Here is a 20,168-nt window from a genome sequence, read left to right on the forward strand (position 1 = left end):
ACATCCACACACACACACACAAGCACACAAGCTAGTACATACGTTCTCCCACATATACATACAGCATCAATAAGAAAAGAAGGGAAAGAACTTATAATACACTGAAAATAAAGTACAAACCTATGCAACACATGTAGCCAAATAAACTCAGATAAGACAGATCCTCAATTATCTCTCTCTGTGGAGCTCTCACACTGTTTCCCCCATAGGAACAGGTTCACTACTAGGAGGGCCACTTATATGGGCTCCTTTCATTTTCTCTTCCTCTCAGTTTGACTCACCTGCCTTTGGGAGAATAGGAGAAACAGTAAAAAGGTCTTTCCTCTCCAAGAACTGCAACTCTCAATTCAGTCTTCTTTCCAGGAATTCTATTGGAGTTGAAGAGAGTAGACCTTTATCCATCATCTGCCTCTAATGTTTTCATTTTGAATATCAAGAAACACAGAGAGGGTGAGTGACTTGTACAGCCCTACAGTGGAAGAACTAGAATTGGAATCAAGACCTTCTGACTCAGAGCAGTCATTTTTTTCTTACCCTAAGATCCTTCATCTTAGATTTAGGAAACAGACTCCAAGAGACATCAACTCAATGTTATATAGCTAATTAGTGAGAGGCTTAGGCTAACCTGCAGGCTTGTGAGAGCATTCTGGGAAGGCTATTGTTCAGTTCTTCAGTTGTATCCAACTCTTTGTGATCCTGTGGACTGTGGCACACCAATGCTATCCATGGGGTTTTTGTGACCAAAATATTGAAGTAGTTTGCTATTTCCTTCTCCCGTGGACAAACGGTGTTAAGGGACTTGCCCACAATCGCACAGCTAATAAATACCTGAAGCCATATCTGAACTCAGGTTTTCTTGAGTCCAGACCTAATGCTCTACCCACTGGGAAGACTATGGAAAATGTATTCATCAGGCAGAAGTTAAAAGACAAAAAATAACAATAATAACAAGTACTTAAGGGAAGGATAATTTATTTTTTTAGTATGGACATATCTTTAAGGAAAGCTATATCAAATTCCTTTGAAGTACCCAGAGATATTATCAGATTAGTGGTAAATCTATCATTAATTAGCGATGTGACCTTGAGCTAGAGAGCCTGTTTCCTCATACATAAAATGAAGATTGGTAATAGATGATAAAGTAGTTGGATTTGAATCAAAGGAGTTGGATTTGTAGTCAAAGAAAATGCCAAATAAATGCCCTTTGGGTAAACAAATATAGTAAATGCCTCGTATATAAAATAATCAGTTTGGACTACATGGTCTCTAAGGTACCTTCTAGCTCTAGAATTATGAGCTCTAAAATTCTGTTGATTCCCTGAAATTTAAAAATAAGTATTCAGGAATACCCTGAGGCAATCTTGAGTCACTCCTTGGTTTTAAGTCAAATGTTTTCAGGAGGCAAACTAATTCTTTCTGACCACTAGGTGACCATATAGGCCATGGAAATACAGGGTTGTGCTCTCATCATTCAGTCCTTCAAGCTCATTTGTTAAGAGTCTTATTTCCCAACAAGGACAGCAAAGTACTTCAAAGCATTACCAATAGTTCTTGGTATGTCCCAAGGCCTTGGGTTTCATCACTTCCCTTTGTGATATTTTCTTAGGAGGGTCATGGGTGGAGCTGTTAGGGGTGGTAACCATTCTGGGAAAGAATGGTAGGTGGAGCTGGGGGAGTGGATGTTTCCATGTGCTTTGTTGTTCAATCCCCAACTTCTCAGGATCTAATCTGGGGTATTCTCGGCCTGAATATAAAAGTTGTTTGCCATTTCCTTCAGCACTCGTTTTACAGATGAGGAAACTGAGCAAACTGGGTTAAATTACTCATCCATAGTCATACAGCTTATAAGTGTCTGAAGCCACATTTGAATTCAGGCTTTCCTTGATTCCAGGCCCAGTGCTCTATCCATCATACCACCAAGATGCCCCTTAATTACAGGTAAATAGTGAAGATTTCTAGATACAAGTGTGGAAGAATAAAAGCTGTCCCATTGTGTTCTATAGTCAGGCTATCCCCTCAATGTCCATCTCCATAGCTTATACATCTATGTCAATAATAAGTTTAAAAAAAAAAAAAAAAAAACAATGAATCAATCCATTAGGGTCACTGAAAAGTAGGACTTTTATGTCCCAGATTTTTTGAAGTTGTACTCATTTTTATTTGTAACAAACACTAATACAACTGTGGGAGCCAAATCAGAAGCATCATTTTTGCACGGAAGAAGTGGTAAATTTTTCATTAACTCATGATATTTCAATGGCTAGGTAATGTTAATGGTAGCAGAATATAATGGCCATAGTGTTAGATTTTAAATCAGGAGAAATCTGGACTCAAAATGCTGAGTAATTTATTTTCTGTTTCCTGATTGACTAAAATACATTCTTTGTTCACTTCTGTCTCCTAACATCCTATTTCCTTTAATCCCTTACTTCTAGTACCTCCCCTCTCAAAATATCTCATATTCATTTAACATATAGTTTGCATAAGTGTCCATGTTTACACAATGTCTCCCTGGATATACATAACCTTTTAAAGTCAAACACTGTTTCATTTTTGATTTCCAGTGCCTTGCACATAATAGATGCTTAATAAATATTTGTTGACTGGTTAATTGATTAAAACCTATAGAATCTACCTCAAAGAACTGTTGTGGGGGCAGCTAGGTGGCGCAGTGGTGGCGCACCAGCCCAGAATTCAGGAGGACCCAAGTTCAAATCTGGTCTCAGACCTTAACACTTCCTAGCTGTGACCCTGGGCAAGTCACTTAACCCCAGCTTTGGGGGGGGGGGGGGGGATTGTTGTGTGGTTCAAATGAGGTTATGTATATAAAGTCCTTTGCATACTCGGAAGCAGTCATAATAAGAAAAACTGTCTTTTGCTTTTCTTTGTATTACCAGTCCTTAGCACAGTGCCTGGCACATAGTGGGCACTTAATAAATGCTTACTGAATGATTAATAACCAGCATTTACATAGTTCCAGAATAAGAATCTGGATCCTATCAGTCTGCTCAGCTGCTGCAACTTTCCCTCTTGCAGATGCTGGGAAACTCTGGTTCATGAAAATTAGTGATTTCCTTTAAAGAAAGTGTTTTGGAAAGACTGTGAAGCACTTGTGGACATTCTGGAGCTGGTTCTGGGTGGCTAACCATGTGATGAAGAAAAACCTCTTTGGTTATGGAAGCATTCAAAAGGCCCTAGAGTTCTGCCATATCTCCCCTGCCTTTGTCCTTTTGGCTAATTCTGTTCGTGCTAGTGGGCAAAAATTCACTGAGACACCATGTCCTAGAAGAGAGACCCTGGGTACCATGAAGGCCCAGGCCAGCAGAAGGAGACCCTACAGACAGCAGTCATACCATATCTAGACCTGAACTTGGCAGAACTAATGCTATGTAGAAACTAAGTTTGGAGCCCACTCATAGACCAAGGCATAGATGGGAGTGTGCCTCCAAGGTATCGAGGAGATGTATTTGTATATCCTTTCTTGCTATACCTTTAAAGGGAATATTCCTCTGCAAAAGCTAACTGAGTGAGGGGCAGTGTGACACAGCTATCTATGTGAAAGAGCACCAGCATTGGAGTCAGGAGGACCTAACTTCAAATCCAGTCTCAGACATTTGACACTAGCTGTCTGACCCAGACAAGTCACTTAGCCCTGATTGGAAAGAGAAAAAGGGAGGGAAAGAGAGGGAGGGAGGGATATTAAGGGATTAAATGGATGGGGCTGGGAGCTGGAATTCAGGACAGAAAAGCATATTACCAAACCCCTCAGGATTACTTGGAACCCAGAGGCCCAAAACTATACGCTTCCTAGACTGGTCTAAGTTTGCAAAGAATTGCAAAAGTATGAAAGAGAGAGAAGGGGGGAGGAGAAAAGGGAGGGAAGGAGGAAGATATAGATATATAGCTGTAAAGATATTGCCTTATTTGAGCTTCACAAGGTCCTGTGAGAACGGAGCTATTATTACCCTACTTTACAGATGATGAAACTGAGACTTACAAATACTAATTGAATTGCTCGAATTTACATAGCTACCAAATAAATATCTGAGGCAGAGTATAGACTCAGAAGCTGTTGATCCCAGATCTAACATTTTATTCCCCAGTAGTCAGAGCTGCTTCTTTAAGCATCTACTTGAGTCTTTGGGCTAGGAGTAACTTGAGCACTGAAGGAGACCCAAATCCATTAGCAAAACATCTTTCTATGACCCTAAACAAACAGTATTTAGATAAAGGCCTAAGATGGAAAAAAAAAGAAAAAAGAAAAAATATTTCCTTCTGGAGTTTTTTTAATCACCACCATCACTTTCCCCCCTCCCCACCTTTAAAAGAAACTGCTTTGCAAATTTGTTGTGGTTGAATGGCTGTGCCATTATCTAAAGGCTATTATTGCTCCTAATAATGTAATGAGATGTAGTGAGCTATGCAAGCAGAGTGCTTGGTTCTTAAAATCACCCGGGTTTCTCATTTCACATTAATAGGGTCGCTGCTGCTCCCAAAATACAGTTCAATGGTTTTTATTACCCTTCGTATGTTGAGTTGTAATTGCAATGTTGTTGAAATCGACCTTTATGGATTGTCCGTGGCGACAGTACAAAAATCTTTCCTGGGAATGGTGACAAACAGAAAATTATGTAGCTGGCATCTAAGATAAGGGGATTCATCTCCATCATGACCTCTGCAGATTTCTTGTCTTTTAAGGAGTTTAAGTTTTCAATATTTTAAGGAGTTTTTTTGTTTGTTTATGTTTTTAAGGAGTTTTAGTTTTCAATAATTTTGACTGGGGCAGGGTAGCGAGAAGGGGAAGATACAAAACTTTATGCTTCTGTTTTTCTCTATGATTCACAGGAAAAATAACTCCCTAAGGTGTTACTTTAGGTGTTTGTAGTCTGGTGGGATGGGAAAGAGACGGACAAGGAAGTCAATAACCTAGGAGGATTTGAGTGTGTCTGTAAAATTCAGAAACATGAACACAAAAGATGACAATAAGATGCACATGTGTTAGGCAAATGTCTATGAAAGAGGTGATGCATTAAATCAAAACCTGTATCAAATTGCTTCCTGTCTCAGGGAGTGGGAAGGTGAGGATGGGAAGAAGAAAACTTGGAAGTCAAAATTTTTCAAATGAATGTTAAAACTTGTCTTTACATGTAATTGAAGAAAAAATAAAATGTTATTAATATAAAAAGAGGGCAAGATAATAGAGTGAAACAGAATGCTAGGCTTCGGCTCAAGAAAACCTAGCTTCAGTTCTCACCTATTTGATCCTACTAGCTAAGTCATTGAGCCACTAAAATAAGCTTCTAGGTTTTAAGGTGATACAGTGTAAAGAATGCTAGATTGAAGATCAGAAAATCTAGATTCAAATCCTGGCTCAGCATTTATGAGTTTTTAATATCTTTGGCCTTCAGTTTCCTCTTTCACAAAATAAAGAGTTTGGACAAGATTTCTTAGGTTTTCCTCAAGCTCCAAAGGCATAGACATGTTGTGATTTGCATTGGTGGAAGGAGTTCCCATGCTGGGAGTTCTCCTACACCAACCAAATGAAAGGTTCTTCCCATACATAAAGAATATCTTTGAAAAATGAAAAATTAATCTTCATCCTTGACACTCCTCCAACTTATGTCCCTTAACCAGTAGTTTCCTATAATTCATAATCCCTCACAAATCACTGGATTACAGATTTTGAACTGGAGTGAAATTTAATAGATCACCTCTTTCACTTTGCAGATAATAAATGGTTGAATTTATATAGCACTTTAAATTTTATCTTATTTGGTTCTCCTAACAACCCGGTAAGGAAGATGCCATTTCACAGATAAGAAAAATGAGGCTGAAAGAGCTTAAGGTTGAGTAGCTGACCCAGAGTTATATAACTGGTGTTTTGAGATAGGATTTGAATCTCAAACTGAGCAACTAAGTGGCTCAGTAGATAGAATCTGGGCTTACAGTTAGGAAGAACCATCTTTCTGTGTTCAAATCCAGCTTCAGACACTTACTAGTTATGTGACCCTAAGCAAGTCACTCCCATTTGCCTCATCTGGAGAAGAAAGGCAGATAGTAAATGACAAAGCAAGATTCAAATCCATCCAGCATTCTTTCCACTACCTCAACCTTAATCTATGATCTTGATATAAAACTGCAAACCCAATGAGGGCACCGGAGTATAGTACAGAACACAACAGATAGTTTCCTGTGACTGACTCAGTTTATCTTTTTATAATGCATAGCTTTATAAACCACATTTTTTATCCTGCTTGCCCATGCATTGTATTATTATTTTATCATGCATGGAAATTCTAAAAACAATGAGTTAATACTATCAAAATGTATACAATACGAATCTGGGTTAAGTTTGGTCAAGTATTAGATAAGAGCCAATTAGTCCTTTTTCTGATTTATTTTTATCTTGTCAACTTCCCTAAAACTTTTCCCAGATCATCTTAAACTAAAAAAACAAAACCAAAGGCCAAGCTCCTGCCACGATGCTGTAGATCACTTCTCATTTATTTGCTCCTGAACCTAACTGTGCTTTTTCCTTTTCAGGCTTCTGTGGGGGCTTCCTGTTTAACAGGCAATTAGGCTATTTTAAATGTTGCTTCTCAAACTAAAGCTTGATCATGCCACAGAAACACCATCAAAAACTCTAAAGTACTAGCTAAAAAATGTTAAGAACCTCTAAGACTACAGAAAGAAAGTTTGAGGTTTGTTTGTTTGTTTTATAACATATAAATTTAACAAATTTGCCCCATATGATCAACATCCCCCAAATGCTCAGATCAAGTGCCAGGCATTATTATGCTGATCCTAATTTTGAACTTCAGCAATGTTCATCTGAATCACCTTCTTGTAGCAATATTAAGGCTACTAGAACTATTCAGGGGGTTTTCCCTTATTTTAAACTGTTTAGTTTTTGGGTTTTTTTAAGCCTAGTCAAACTGCAACTCATAATAGCTTAAATAATAACCCTTCCCCAGAATGTCTTTGTGGCTGAATCACATGATCAGTACATCTAGTTAATGGGAAAATCCTCCCTCACAGTAGCAAAATTGGGGGATACCAAGGCTCTTTCTTAAGTTGATCTGAAAATGGACTGAGAGGCAGAGAGATGGCTGAATGATTTATTGAAAAATAGTTGGCTTATGTTTTGAAAATAAAAAGCTTTAATAAAAAATTTATTTAAAAAAAAAAGAAAAATAGTTGGCTTACCTGAAGTACAAGGACAATAAGGGTATCATTCTAATAAGGCATTAAAAGGCTAGAAATAGAATCAGCTTCACACCTATTATTAATCTTTCCATTATTAATCATTCAAATGTTACTATGACTGTTTTTTCACAAATTAATCCTTTAATCTGCCATCCATGAAAAGCTTTATCCATGAAAAAGTATATATATTCACACACACACATATATACATCTATGTGTATACACACATGTACAATATGTGTGTATGTATATATGTGTATTTGTGTGTATATACCTATATATAAAAGGACCTATCCCACGCTATTTTTTGCTGTATGACTTTGGCTAAGTAAGGCATTTTCTTTGAGTCTCAATTCCTCATTATCAAATGAAGACATTGAACTTAATGACCTCCAAGTTATCTCCTAGCTCTAAATATATGTCAATGTTTTTGGAGATGTTGTCCTGCTAACAAACTCAGGGAGAAATCCACTCAAGTAATGAGATGGGTCCTTCCTAACAAGTCTAGAACTTAAAACTATATCAAAAAGGAAGATACAGAGTTTCCATAGCCCTTCAGGTAAGTCTGGAAATCTGTATTCTGACAAAGATACATTCACTAGATTGTTTCTCTATCACTGTTACTTGGTGTATCACTGGACAGTAAGCAGAATTTGGGCTAGACAGAGCAAGAACTAGTGACAAATTTGAATACTCTGTTGATATTGCAGATAATGATATCTGTAACAGTAGGGCTTTCTTAAGGGCAAACAAGTTATATGATCTTTTTCTTTGTTCACTAGTTAACTTAGATTTTCTAAGTGTCTCACCCAAGATCACAAAGCCAATATGTGTTAGGTGTTCCTAACTTTGAAATTGACCTTCTACCAACTATATCATGCCGAATCTCTAATTACTGCTGTGATAGAGGATCCTGCTTTGACTCCAAGAGGTATAGAATCAACCAACCAAAAATGAGCTGCATCACACCCTCCCCATGACAGCTCATGAGATGGCTTGACTCTTACATAGCTACCATTCAAAACTCTAAAAGAAGGAGAGAAAAAGACCTGTGGATGCAAATCTGAATGCTCACAAATAAGTACTCAGTTATTAAACATTTATTAAATGCCTAATATGTAAGCCGTGCTAAGTAAAACTGGAGATACATACAAAAATAAAAGACGATCCCTATTCTCAGAGGGTAATCTCAGCAAAAAACCTCTCCCTTTACTGGTCAGCATATGGTCAGGGCATTTTCTCCCTTATGCTATCACATATGTGATTCAAAACAGTTTTTAAAAGAAAAATTCAATCTGAAATAATCACTAAAAACACAAAATAGCAGGTCACTTCTATTTTAGAGCTCACAAAGAGAAATCAATGTGTGACATCACAAAGTGCAAGAATTCAGAATGAGGGTGAAGTTAATAAACAAATAAAAGAGAAACAAAACCTCTCAAATAGTTTTTAAAGGTCAGTGTCAAAAGAAATAAATAGTGATTAAAATAAATAAAAGTCAGTATAATTAATATGCTTTTCCTTCAATTTATAAATTGAACTTCATCCTTTTAATTTGAAATTTTAAAAAGAATTTTTTAACCAGACATTGTCAACTAAATACTTAACTAACTCGTCGAATAATTGGCACGTGAGTTTCACCTTGGTTGAGCACACTCAATTTCAGAGTTGGTGGGACTGAACTAACATGTACTGAATTTCTGTGTCAAATTGTTTTTATTCACAACTTTCTCATGATGTTTACACAAGTCCTGTATTTAATATGACTATGGTATCAAAACCTAGAACCCAGATTAAATCCAATGGATCTTAGAATGGAATCAAATGGATCTTAGAAGGGGAAAATGTTAGCAGTGCAAGCGGGTGTTTTTTTTTTAAAGAAAGTTTTTTTCTTCATATATATATACTCTAACAGCTTGAAGTAAGGATATTTCTATAAAACCTTGTGCATTTTCACAAACTATTTAATAGTGTATAATGTCCACAGGGTACCTTCAAAGTTACCCATCAGTTTTTCTTATGCCCTAAAAAAGTTAAGAAGAGATCCATAAAATTGATATTCCTGTTCCACGTTCATGGGCAATCTGATTGATCCTTCCACGAACACAGTCAAGAGAAATGGAGATCATTGTACCATTGTGAACTTCAAAAGAAGAGCAGAGGCTCACACTGGTCCATATGCTTCCCTCTGGCATCTGACCCCCAATTTGCTGAGCAATTGCTGCTGGCTGTGTCTGATCCTGAATCAACTGATTTAAGGTAACCTTGATCACATTACACGAATGGATCAACTTCAGGTTAAAAGCAACACTGGCAACTCCTTTCTCTGTAAATATGAAATATCTCTGAGCAAATTGACCAGAAGAAACCAGCTGTATCTGTTTCTCATTGGATGTGACAAGTCTGAAATCCAAAAATTTGTTCCTGACAGCTCCAGTAGGCAGGCCGGTAGACGAAACAGTGGCCGAAAGAGCAGTGGAAACTGCAGATGGGATCCAGATGAGGCTGAATGTGCTCACGCCCAAGTTGTCCCCAAAGTAGCGAACACTACATTGAGCGGGTGAGAAAATCTCAAAGTTAATCTGATCTCCAGCCTGGACTCTGGTTGCCCCAGAAGCAGACAGAGAAGTGTCTCGGTAATTTACTCCAGATTTGAACGTATTCATCAATTCTACATTGGTGCCATTCCTGCCGATGTAGGAAATCAAGGAAAACCCTTCTCGGACACATGTGTGACCCATGGAGTACAGAGCCTGGTGGAAAACAAACTTAATGACGCCAGCTTCAGTAAACCTTATCCCCCTTCCGTCATGAGATAAACTTATCATGTACGGGTCAGAAACAGAATTAATTTTAAATGTAGGACGGTAATTGGTCTGATAATGCATAGCTGTGGACATCTGGGCACTCATGGCCACCGCCCCCGTGTCATGGGACAACCAGAACAAGCTGAATGGCCTGATGAGATCATATGCATTTAAGTCTTTGCTTTGGTTGCAGAATTGATTTGGACTTCTCAAGAATACAGCCAGGGTCTGGCTGGGCTCTACTTCTGCAGCGCTGCTTAGGCTGGCACTCTGGAAGTACTTTCCTTCCGGCTGCTCAATGCGGACTCCACTGAGCTCAGACCCTTCCTCACTGCTGTTTGACTTGATGGAGAGCTGGAGGAAGTTCCTACAGTTGTGTTTCACAGCAAAGTTGAGGTCAACCCAGAGTAGCCCGTGCTGCCTGAAGACAAGCTTGCTGTCCTCAATGAAGGCAATATCGAATTGCATCTTTCCTTTTAACTTAAGGTTTAAGCCAGGATAGACCTGAACAGAGGCAGGTTTTGCCAAGGGCAGCTGGAGGTCTGCAGCCCAAGACTTGGTGAGCTGGGTTTCACTGGCCGCCGAGCAAACAGTGTCAGTGACTGCAGAGCAAGGGACAGCCACCATTCCATCTTCACACTCCCAGCAAGCCTGACATTCCTGAATTTCCCTATTGAAGAAATAACCATCGCCACACAACCCTAGAGCAGCATCCTTCTCCGCAATGCCCAGACATCGGAAGCCACCTGTTTGGAAGGAAAGCACAAGGAATATTATTGAATGTTAGTCCGGCAAATGCAAGTTTAAAATTTTAATGGTTGAAGGGTCCTATCAAAATAAAACCATGAAGTGAAAAATGAAAGAAGTACACTCAGAATGTGATCTTTTCTACAGGAAAGCTGTAATCATTCTCATTTAAACCACAATTCATTTTTCTACCCTAGAATTCAGACCAGTGGTTCTTAGAGCTAATTTTCCAAAGGTTCTAAGTAGGATACTATCAAGCTTCTTAATATGGGTAGTGAATCTTTCACATGTGAGAGCACATAAAATAAAGGCTGGGTAAACATCAATCAATCCATTAATGATTATTAAGTTCCTACTAAGTGCCAGTCACTCTGAAAAGCGGTACCAGTAGCAAGAACGAAACATTCCTATTCACAAATGAGCATACATCCTGTCAAGTGGGAAAGGTTGGCCTAAATTGTCAACATCCCTTCCAATAATAAGTTGGTTGGGTTTTTTGGGGAGATGTGAGTTTTGCTGAGGCAATTGGGGTTACATGACTTGCCCAGGGTCACACAGCCAGGAAGTATTAAGTGTCTGAGGCTGGATTTGAACTCAAGTCCTCCTGACTTCAGGACCCATGCTCTATCCACTGTGCCATCTAGCTGCCCCAACAGTAAGGCTTTATAATGCTAAATTAAATTAAGATAATGCTATGATGTGTTGTTCATATATGTGTGCTTCTATGTGATTCCCAAATAAAAAGCTTGTAGAGTATAGAAGAGGGTCATTAGTTATATACTGAAGAGAACTTGAAGGAAACATAAAACTACTTAATCCTCATGTGGACAACCAAATTAAAAAAAAATAAATGCTTCTTAAATAAATTAATAGAAAGCACTTCCAATTTTCTCTTCTTTCATTAGTGCCCTGTATAACTTTATCATATTATAACATAAAGCATTAGGTAAAGGCCTAATTTTCCTCTTAGTGAAAGCACAAGGGATATTGAAGACTCAATTAGGTGACCCAAAAGACTCATTTGTCTTTAGTCTCTCATTCTGTTAACAAAAAAGAAGCTCATAAGCCAGAGGTTAAGATTTCAATTCCAAGCACAGGAGCAATGTAGTGTTTTTCTCTCTAAGCTCCTAATGCCAAAGCTGAGGGTGGCAGGACAGTGTCATGGAAACATTTTCTACTCCTGACTAATTGAAGAATGGAGGACAGAAGCCTTTGGAACCATAATTTGACAAAAGACATCAGAGGTTTCTTAACCCCACAATGACCCCACCATAATTCAATGCAAAACACACTCATATCTCACATTCCCTTTCAGCTTTTTATTCATTAATTTCTATTTTCCCTCTGGTGCTCTATGGTACACCATTACTTTTCCCTCTACAGCCTCAGGATCCTCTTTTCTTATACTGACAAACAAGCTAAATAGTGAAAAGTAGGAAATGTTTAACTTCAGAATAAGTCAAATCTTCACTTAAATAGTATATAGAGAAGAAAGAAGGGGAAGGGGAAAAAGCAGGGAGAGAAGGGGAGAGACAGAGAAAGGAAAAAGGAAAAACATAAATAGGCAGAAAGAAGAAGGGAGAGAGAGAGAGACAAAGACACAAACACAGAGAGAGGCAAAGGCGAGAGGGAGAGAGAAGAAAGAAAGAAGCAGAAGTAGAAATAGAGACATAGAGACAGACAGGGAGACAGAGACAAAGAGAAAGGAGGGATAAGAGGGAGAAAAGGGGAAAGGAAAGGGAAGGGTGGGGGAGAGATGAGAGACTTTTGAACCATAAATACTAATTTTCTCTTCTCACAAAGTCTTGTTCAAATTTTAAGATCATAGCAGTAAATTGCTATGAAGCTTTCTAATTCTATCCTAAATAAATCCAAGTTTGCCTCCCTGAATATATAAGTATTAGAATTTGATTCACCTCAAAAAATATTTATTGAGCCCCTATTACATGCAAAGAGTTTCATTCCAGGTGAGGAACCTCCTCAACCAATTCAAATTGGCACCGACTCTGCTAATTAAGAGTATTTGGTAAGTGTTTGGGACACCGAGAGGGTAATTGATGTGCTCAGGGTCAGTCTTAATTTGAAACAAGACTGTAACTCAGCCAAGAAGAATGCTTTGCAAATTTTATAAAGGCACAATATATAAATGCAAGTCATTCTCATTTAGTCTCCTGGAGAGCGAGATATCACAGAACATTCTTCCCATAGAAACTCTTCATTATTTGGAAACAAGTGACTTCATGTCCTCCCCTTCCCCAAGCCAGCTGTTTCTCCAGCCATACCTGCAAACTCGTGGCCCAGTAGTTCTCCTTACTAGGCAACAGGAAGCTAGTAAAGCTCAGGAAAATGAAAGAGGAATATTTCTGGTGTTTTTCCCACAATAAATGGAGGTCATGATTATGACAAAGAAAAAAAAAAAGTAGCAAGTCCAGGCTCTGTTTGATTATAGTGGGATGAGATGGGCTTGGAGGAAGAGAAGGAGGAGGAAAGGAGATGTGGGGAAAAGAGAAAGAGAAGGAAAGAGAAACATAGACAGAGAGACAAAAGGAAAGACAGAGGAAGAGAGAAATAGAAACAGAGGCAGGGAGAAATATGTATGTTTGTGTGTAAACAATTTGTTTTTGTATATACGTATATTTTACATATGTGTATATATATATATATATATATATATATATATATATATATATATATATATATATAATTATCACCATTGAGAGGCAAGATAAAAGATAGAGCCAAGAGTCAGGAAGATATGACTTCAGGTCCTGCTTCTGACGCAAACTGCCCATGTGACCCTAAACAAATCTCTCTCAATACACTGATCCACTCTTCAACTCATATTCAGGTCATGGTAAAACTATCCAAGCTTATAAATTGCAGAGAAGGCACTTACCTGCATTAGAAGAAGGAATTTCCTCACCTGGAAGCTCTCCACAGCACTGAAATCACAGATGCAGAGTCTGTCCCTTTGTCTACTATTACAGATATGCATCCACAGGCACATGCCCATTTATCTATACCAAAAAGTATGTATACAAGGTATCCCAAAAGTCTTAGTGCCATTTTAATATATTAAAGCCTTTATGTGTCCATCATAACAGCACTTAATAAGTGCTTGTTGATTGATTTATGTTTATTCAGCCTTTAAGCTATTGGAGCTTAAAACTGCACTAAGACTTTTAGGATACCTCTTATAACAATACATACATGCATATATAAAAGAGGAGAATAATATTCTCTTACCTACAGCAGTGAAGAAGAGGAATGGTATATGCTACCAAAAATTCTAAACAATCTTAAAATCATTTTGATTTAGACTTAGGAAGGCACTGCAGGACTTGACAGCACCAAGTTTGCTTTCTTAATTATATTTTGCTCAGGATAATATTAAAATTACTTTGTGTTCCCTGAAGATACACCTGATTATGTTGAAAGGAGATTCCCACAAGGATTCATGGAAGCTTTGAGAAGGCAATTTGAGATCACAAATTGCCAAAGCAAATCCCCAAAGTAAACCATTCATATACAATCAAGAGTGTTTAAAACATCTAATTCTAATTTAAAAATACTTGGTATTTTCCAATCTGTCACACATAGAGAGATACAAAGGAAATATAGCCCATAAAATATTACCTGGAGTATTCAGACATTTTATTCTTTCACCACAAATATTTGGAGATTCAATGCATTCATCTCTGTCCTGCAAAATAAAATAATCTCATTTTATAAATATAATGATATTTTTAAAATCCATTTTATAAATATAATCAAATATGAATGTTGGATATACTTTATGATATTGATTCATTTTTAAATAAGCTTGTAATTTTAAAAAGTATATAATGTATTACCAAATTACACAAAAAAAAATTTTAAACTGAAAACTAATTCCTTATTTATGTTTTGTTTACACATACAGAATGAAGCATTTATATAGGATGTCCCAAAGTCTTAGTGCAATTTTCTATTATGTAAAACTTAAGATTGAAGATTTTTTTTCCCTGAAGCAATTGAGGTTAAGTGACTTGCCCAGGGTCACATACCTAGGAAGTGTTAAGTGTCTGAGACCATATTTGAATTCAGGTCCTCCTGACTTCAGGGCTGGTTCTCTATCCACTGTGCCACCTAGCTGCCCAAGATTTGAGACTAAAATTTAAAATTATTTTATTAGAAACTTAAAATTTAAAATTATTTTTATCTGGAATTTATATTTGAAATGTATGCTGTAAATTTATGACTGAGAGTTTATACTTGGAATTTATTCTGAAATTTTATGTCTGGAATTTATATCTGGAAATTTAAATTTGTACAAAGTTTTTTTTTCAGCTGGACCTGCAACAAATTTTCCAGAAAGGCAACAAACGTGGCCCTAATAAGGAATTTTTCAAAGGCCATGCCAAGAATCAGTGTGACAATATATAATTTGATCCTGATAATATAAAATGAAAATAGCACTATAATATATCAAAAAATAGAATAAATTAAATGACCAATCTTTATTTTCTTTCTTTTTTTTTTCCCTGAGGCTGGGGTTAAGTGACTTGCCCAGGATCACACAACTAGGAAATGCCAATATTGATTTTCAAGCACCACTGATGAAACACACTCCTTCTCTTGGTGCAAGGTGAGGAAAAGAGTTATTAGAAAGTTACCTTAAGTGAACTGGAGTGAAATTTCTCAATGCCTTACAAAATCCTTAAAAAACATCATTAATTATACCCCATATATTAGAGTATAATATATAATATAACAAGGTAAAATAAATATAACATTTTACCTGACAAATCCGATCAGTGTTTGCAGAACATTCAGACATTTGGAAAAAACCAGCAGGGCAAAGAGTGCATTTTTCACACCGAGAAGGTGTCTTCTGGAAATTGCAAAATTCATCACTTTCACAAAGGCCACAGTCCAGTGAAGTTTCTCCAACATCAATCATTTTTGCATCAACTTCAACTTTATGCACAGAGTATGACTTCTGCAGATGATTTCTGACTTGGTTTTGAAGTCCTTGAAGATGAGTTTGAAAGTAGTGCTGGATGTCCCCCTGCAAATTCTGGAATGACATCTGTTTTACTGTGTCAAAAAGCATGCTGTATTGCACCTTAATGAGATTCATTTGCTCATACATTTTCTTCTGCTGTTCTAGGATTTCTGTTTGCTGGCTAATCAGCATGTTCTGTTGCTCAGTGAGTTTGTGCTGCAAATCAGCAATTACTTTCTGCTGGCTTTTTAACATCTCAACAAATTTTTCTTGTCCTTTAGCAAGCTGCAGTTGCAGGATAAGAGCATCTTCAGAAGGAACTTCATTTTCTCCTGTAACACAATCCAAAAAATAACTATATCTTCCATGTTATTGCCTTTAATTTTCTGTTTTAGTATAAATACATTAAAATGCTAAGCTGCCACAATGCAATAGAATACTAATGCAAAGTGCTGATTATTTTAATAATTAGACATTTTGTTTACAGTCTTAGAAATTGGAGGAAAAGATTCCATTACAAACAAAATCTTCCTCCATGTACTGGATCATAGATGCTTTTACATCTATAGTACAGGAAAAGCAAACCAAACACTCAAATGGAGTGAAATTAGTCTTTGTTCAGAAATACATTGTCCTTGTACCTATGGACCAGTCAGTCCAAGAGTATTAATCTCCCTCAACAAGGTCTGAGATCTGTTGCCTGACACAGAATTGTCCTGAGTGAAAAAATTAGGTTTGTGGTAAAAAGTGTCTTTTAAATTTAATTATAATTAAGGACTCCCTTGGTGTTGAATATTGTTTTCAAAAATAAACACAAACAAGTGAGTGCATTTGCCAGGAGCATTTCTCTAAACCCTTTTATTTTTACATAGCACTGAAACATTCTGATCAAATTAATTTTCTGGAACACCCCCCTCTTCCTTCCCCCTTAATAAGGCATCTAGGCTCCTTCAATTGAGCAAAATCATTGCAGATCATGGCAATTACTGCCTGGAACACAGCCCAGTCTATTTTAATTAATCCAGGGGGAAAAGATGCCCAAATATTGCTCAAATTAATTTTTTTCTGGATATAGAAGCATAATCTAATAATGTCTGTTCACTTTTACTTTCCAGAGTTCTATATTCAATTTCAATTAAGTTCCTCCATGCTCTCCAAATAGAATTTTCATGCTGGAAGGATTCTTAAGCATTACTTATTCCAACTCCATTATTCTAGAAATGATAGTGCTTGGAAAGAAAAGATTTGTCCAGAGCACTTTATTCTGTCCAGCGCCTTATTTAGAGCTGGATCAGAATTAGAACTCATATCTCTTGATTCAGTCTAGTGCTCTTAAACTGCTTTTCCCCATTGTTAAAACAAGTTCATAGGCTAAAAATCAACCCTCTATCCACTGAATCACCTGGCTGCTTCCAAAAATAGACTTTAAAAAGAAAATAATATGAAATGGAAATTCTGGGTTCTAGTCCCATTCCCTTAGTTGGCTTGTTCCAGCAAGTCTTAAGCTGTAAAATAATTATAACTTTTCATGTTTATCTCAATGAAGTATTATACAATTTATATACAAAGATGTAACAGAAATTGGAAAACTAGAACATGTTTTCAAACTCATTTAAGAAAATAAATATTGGAAAGAAGTTGTACATAATTGAACACAATAAGAGAAATTAAGACATTAAAGACATTGGTAACCAAAAACTATTTTTTAAAAAAATAGCTGACGATTATGTAGTGCTTTAAATTTTACAAAGCACTTTACTTATTTTATCTGATGCTTAAAGCAACAAGCTCTACAAATATTCTCCCCATCTTACAAATGAGGAAACTAAGGTTCAGAGAGGTGAATTATTTACTTATTGGTTCTCAGCTCTCAAGTAATTAGGCAGCATAATGGATAGAATGCCAGACCTGGAATCAGAAGTTCTGGATTCAAATCTAACCTCAGACCCTAGCTGTGTGCTTAGAGAAATCACTTGACTTTCTTTTAGCACCATTTTCTCAACTGCCAAATGGGGGTGATGGCTCCTCACATGAGATGATATTTATAGAGCACTTAACACGGTACCTGGCACACAGTAGGTGCTAATACATACTAGCTATTATTAATACGTAGTTGAGGTGGCCGATTTTGGGGGGAAGGGATCTGTGATTTCATCTATGCAGTCCTCTTTCAACCAAAACAGATAGGCAATGTGTAGTCAGCAATATAAATGCTTATGAAAATTGTCCAGGACACTAAAAGAGTAATTAACTTGCCTAAAGTCACACAGCTTTCTCTCCACATTGATATGATATGCCTCAAGGAGCAGATTATGGACTATTATTATGATTCTGATTTTACAGAAGGAGAAACTGAGTCCTTCTCAGAATTAGTAAAGTCTCAGGAGTCCGACGATGAGCAAGTGAAGGCAATTCCACTGGGACTGTGGTGTCCCTCTCCCCTGGGTTGTCCCCTCCCAACCCACCTGGCCTGATGTCGCAGGTGAGCTGCACGCCAAGGCCTGCGCCCCCCAGGTCAGGGGCAGCATGAGCCAGCTCTGGGGTCACCTCCCCGATGAACTGAGCGGCTCTCTCGGTGACCCGCACCAGGCTGGGCTCTCCCAGTCCCGGTCCTGGCCCCGGTTTGGCCCCCGCGCAGCCTTCTCCCTGCTGCTGGAAGGAAGGGCTCCGGCTGCCCGCTCTGTGCTTCTGACGCGCCAGCCTCAGGGGAGGCAGCCGGCACTCGAGGCCCTTACAATCCCTGAAGCCGGGAGCCGTGGCGTTGGGAGCCCCGACGGCCGCTCCGGCGCAATCAGCTCCGGGAGCGCACGGGGACGGCAGCTCCAGGGCGCTCCTGGCGGCAACTCGTTCCAGGGGCGGCTGCGGCTTGGGGTCTGCGGCGGCGACGCGGGGCTGGCTGGAGGAGACAGAAGAGAGGCCAAGGGCCGGGGCCGGCTGCACCGGCTGCTTGACCTGGGCTTGGCTGCGGCCTGCAGAAGCGCTGTGCAGGAAGGAGCGCGACGGCCGACCGGCTCTTCCCGGACAGCGGGCACTCCCCGGCTGCAGGCAAGGGGCTTTGGGCTGCGGAGGCTCGGGGTCCGTCCCGCCGCCTTCGCACGCGGGACCCAGGCACAGGTCCGCGCCGCCCCTGCCAAGCAACAGAAAGCAGAGACCCAGGTAGCCGTAGCAGCCCCCGCCGGCGCCGCTCCCGGGCCAGCCCCGCCGCACCTCCCGCATGGTGGGCACCTGAAAGAGCAAACAGAGAGAAAGGACGGATCAATGGACAGAGCCCACGGACAGCGCGCCGTCTGTCCATAAGCTCGCGGTTGCCCCAGCACTCCACCAGAACCTCTTTCCAACTGTGACCTCGCCTGAGAGAAGGACCAACATTTAGCAAAGAAAGCCTTCAGAACTTGATCCCCAGGGCGGTCCGCCCAGTTAGATTAGCAAGGAGTCTGCTAGCAGTTGGTGAAGGCCCCGGGCCGAAGAACCACAGTGCAGCTCTGAGCGCCTTGCAACAGCTGGAGATGCACCTCCTGCCCAACTCCACCGTCCAGGCCAAGGCAGCTTTCACTCAAGCCCTGTCCCTTTGCCCCCTTGCTCACCCCGAACCTAGGAACTTCTCGTGGCCGATTCATTCATCCCTCCATGACCTCCAAAAAGCTTTGTTTGCGTATTGTTGCTTGTTTTTTTATTACCTGAGGAAAGGAGTAGAGGGAACAGCTGGGAAAGGTTCTTGTAGGAGTTAAGAGTCTGCAGGGTCCAGGCAGGAATAAAAGGATGAGAGAGTCAAGTTTCCCCTTGCAGCAGCCCGGGTGACCGATCTGCTGGGAAAGGCTGGCAGGGGGATGTGTAACATGTGTAACATTCCTAAGACTTCTTTAGCATCAGATTTCTCAAGCACCTCCCTTTAACCCTATAAACACCAAGCCCACGATGTAAGGTTTGGAAGGCACCAGAAAGAAACTCGTTCAATCCCATGAGGAATTGTGAACCAGCGATCTTCTTAAAACAAGCTTGGTGCTGAGCATATTCCCAAAACAATTCCTGAAAACAACTCCAAATGAGACTTCAATTTTCCTTTGGAGGCCTGGTCAGTTTGAAAGATGAGTAGCAGACCTAAAGCAGAAGAACTTCTTCAAGTTTTCTTATATATTGGAGTAGTTGTTTCTCCACTTTGGAATCCTGTAGCTTTCCAGATCACAACACCAGACCCCTTGAAAAATAAATATTTTTGAATATATGACAATGAATCAATGTAATTAATGATCTGTTAGAAGACTTATGACAAGCATATTTTCAAAAACTTCAGGGAACTGATTTTACATATCCTTTAAAACATTGTATGTTCCATGAAAATGAGATTTATAGGTAGAAAGGGAAATAGTTTCATATATAATAATAAAACATAATAAAATGGGTACTTGGGTAATTGTTTTTCT

At 38.9% G+C, this 20,168-nt stretch overlaps 1 protein-coding gene across 1 annotated transcript; it reads right to left on the bottom strand.

The window, feature by feature from the left end:
• Positions 1-7,859: 7,859 nt before the first annotated feature.
• LOC141542518 (uncharacterized) lies at positions 7,860-19,848 on the bottom strand. Its single transcript, XM_074266966.1, has 5 exons — positions 19,425-19,848; positions 18,213-18,972; positions 15,541-16,079; positions 14,397-14,463; positions 7,860-10,759 (listed from the first exon to the last, which is right to left on the bottom strand). Exons 2-5 carry the CDS (start codon positions 18,961-18,963, stop codon positions 9,240-9,242), a joined length of 2,877 nt encoding a protein of 958 aa, XP_074123067.1. The 5' UTR covers positions 18,964-18,972; positions 19,425-19,848; the 3' UTR covers positions 7,860-9,239.
• Between the last annotated feature and the right edge of the window lie 320 nt (positions 19,849-20,168).

The sequence above is a fragment of the Sminthopsis crassicaudata genome, chromosome 5 (assembly GCF_048593235.1).
Source record: "Sminthopsis crassicaudata isolate SCR6 chromosome 5, ASM4859323v1, whole genome shotgun sequence".
In the NCBI taxonomy this organism is placed as follows: domain Eukaryota; kingdom Metazoa; phylum Chordata; class Mammalia; order Dasyuromorphia; family Dasyuridae; genus Sminthopsis; species Sminthopsis crassicaudata.

Excerpts from the sequence above, each read along its gene's own strand:
- LOC141542518 (XM_074266966.1), bottom strand. The coding sequence starts at position 18,963 with ATGCGGGAGGTGCGGCGGGGCTGGCCCGGGAGCGGCGCCGGCGGGGGC. Across the intron at positions 16,080-18,212 it reads CACCTGCGACATCAGGCCAG|GAGAAAATGAAGTTCCTTCT; the intron begins GTGGGTTGGGAG and ends ATTGTGTTACAG. Across the intron at positions 14,464-15,540 it reads ACACTGATCGGATTTGTCAG|GACAGAGATGAATGCATTGA; the intron begins GTAAAATGTTAT and ends TTTATTTTGCAG.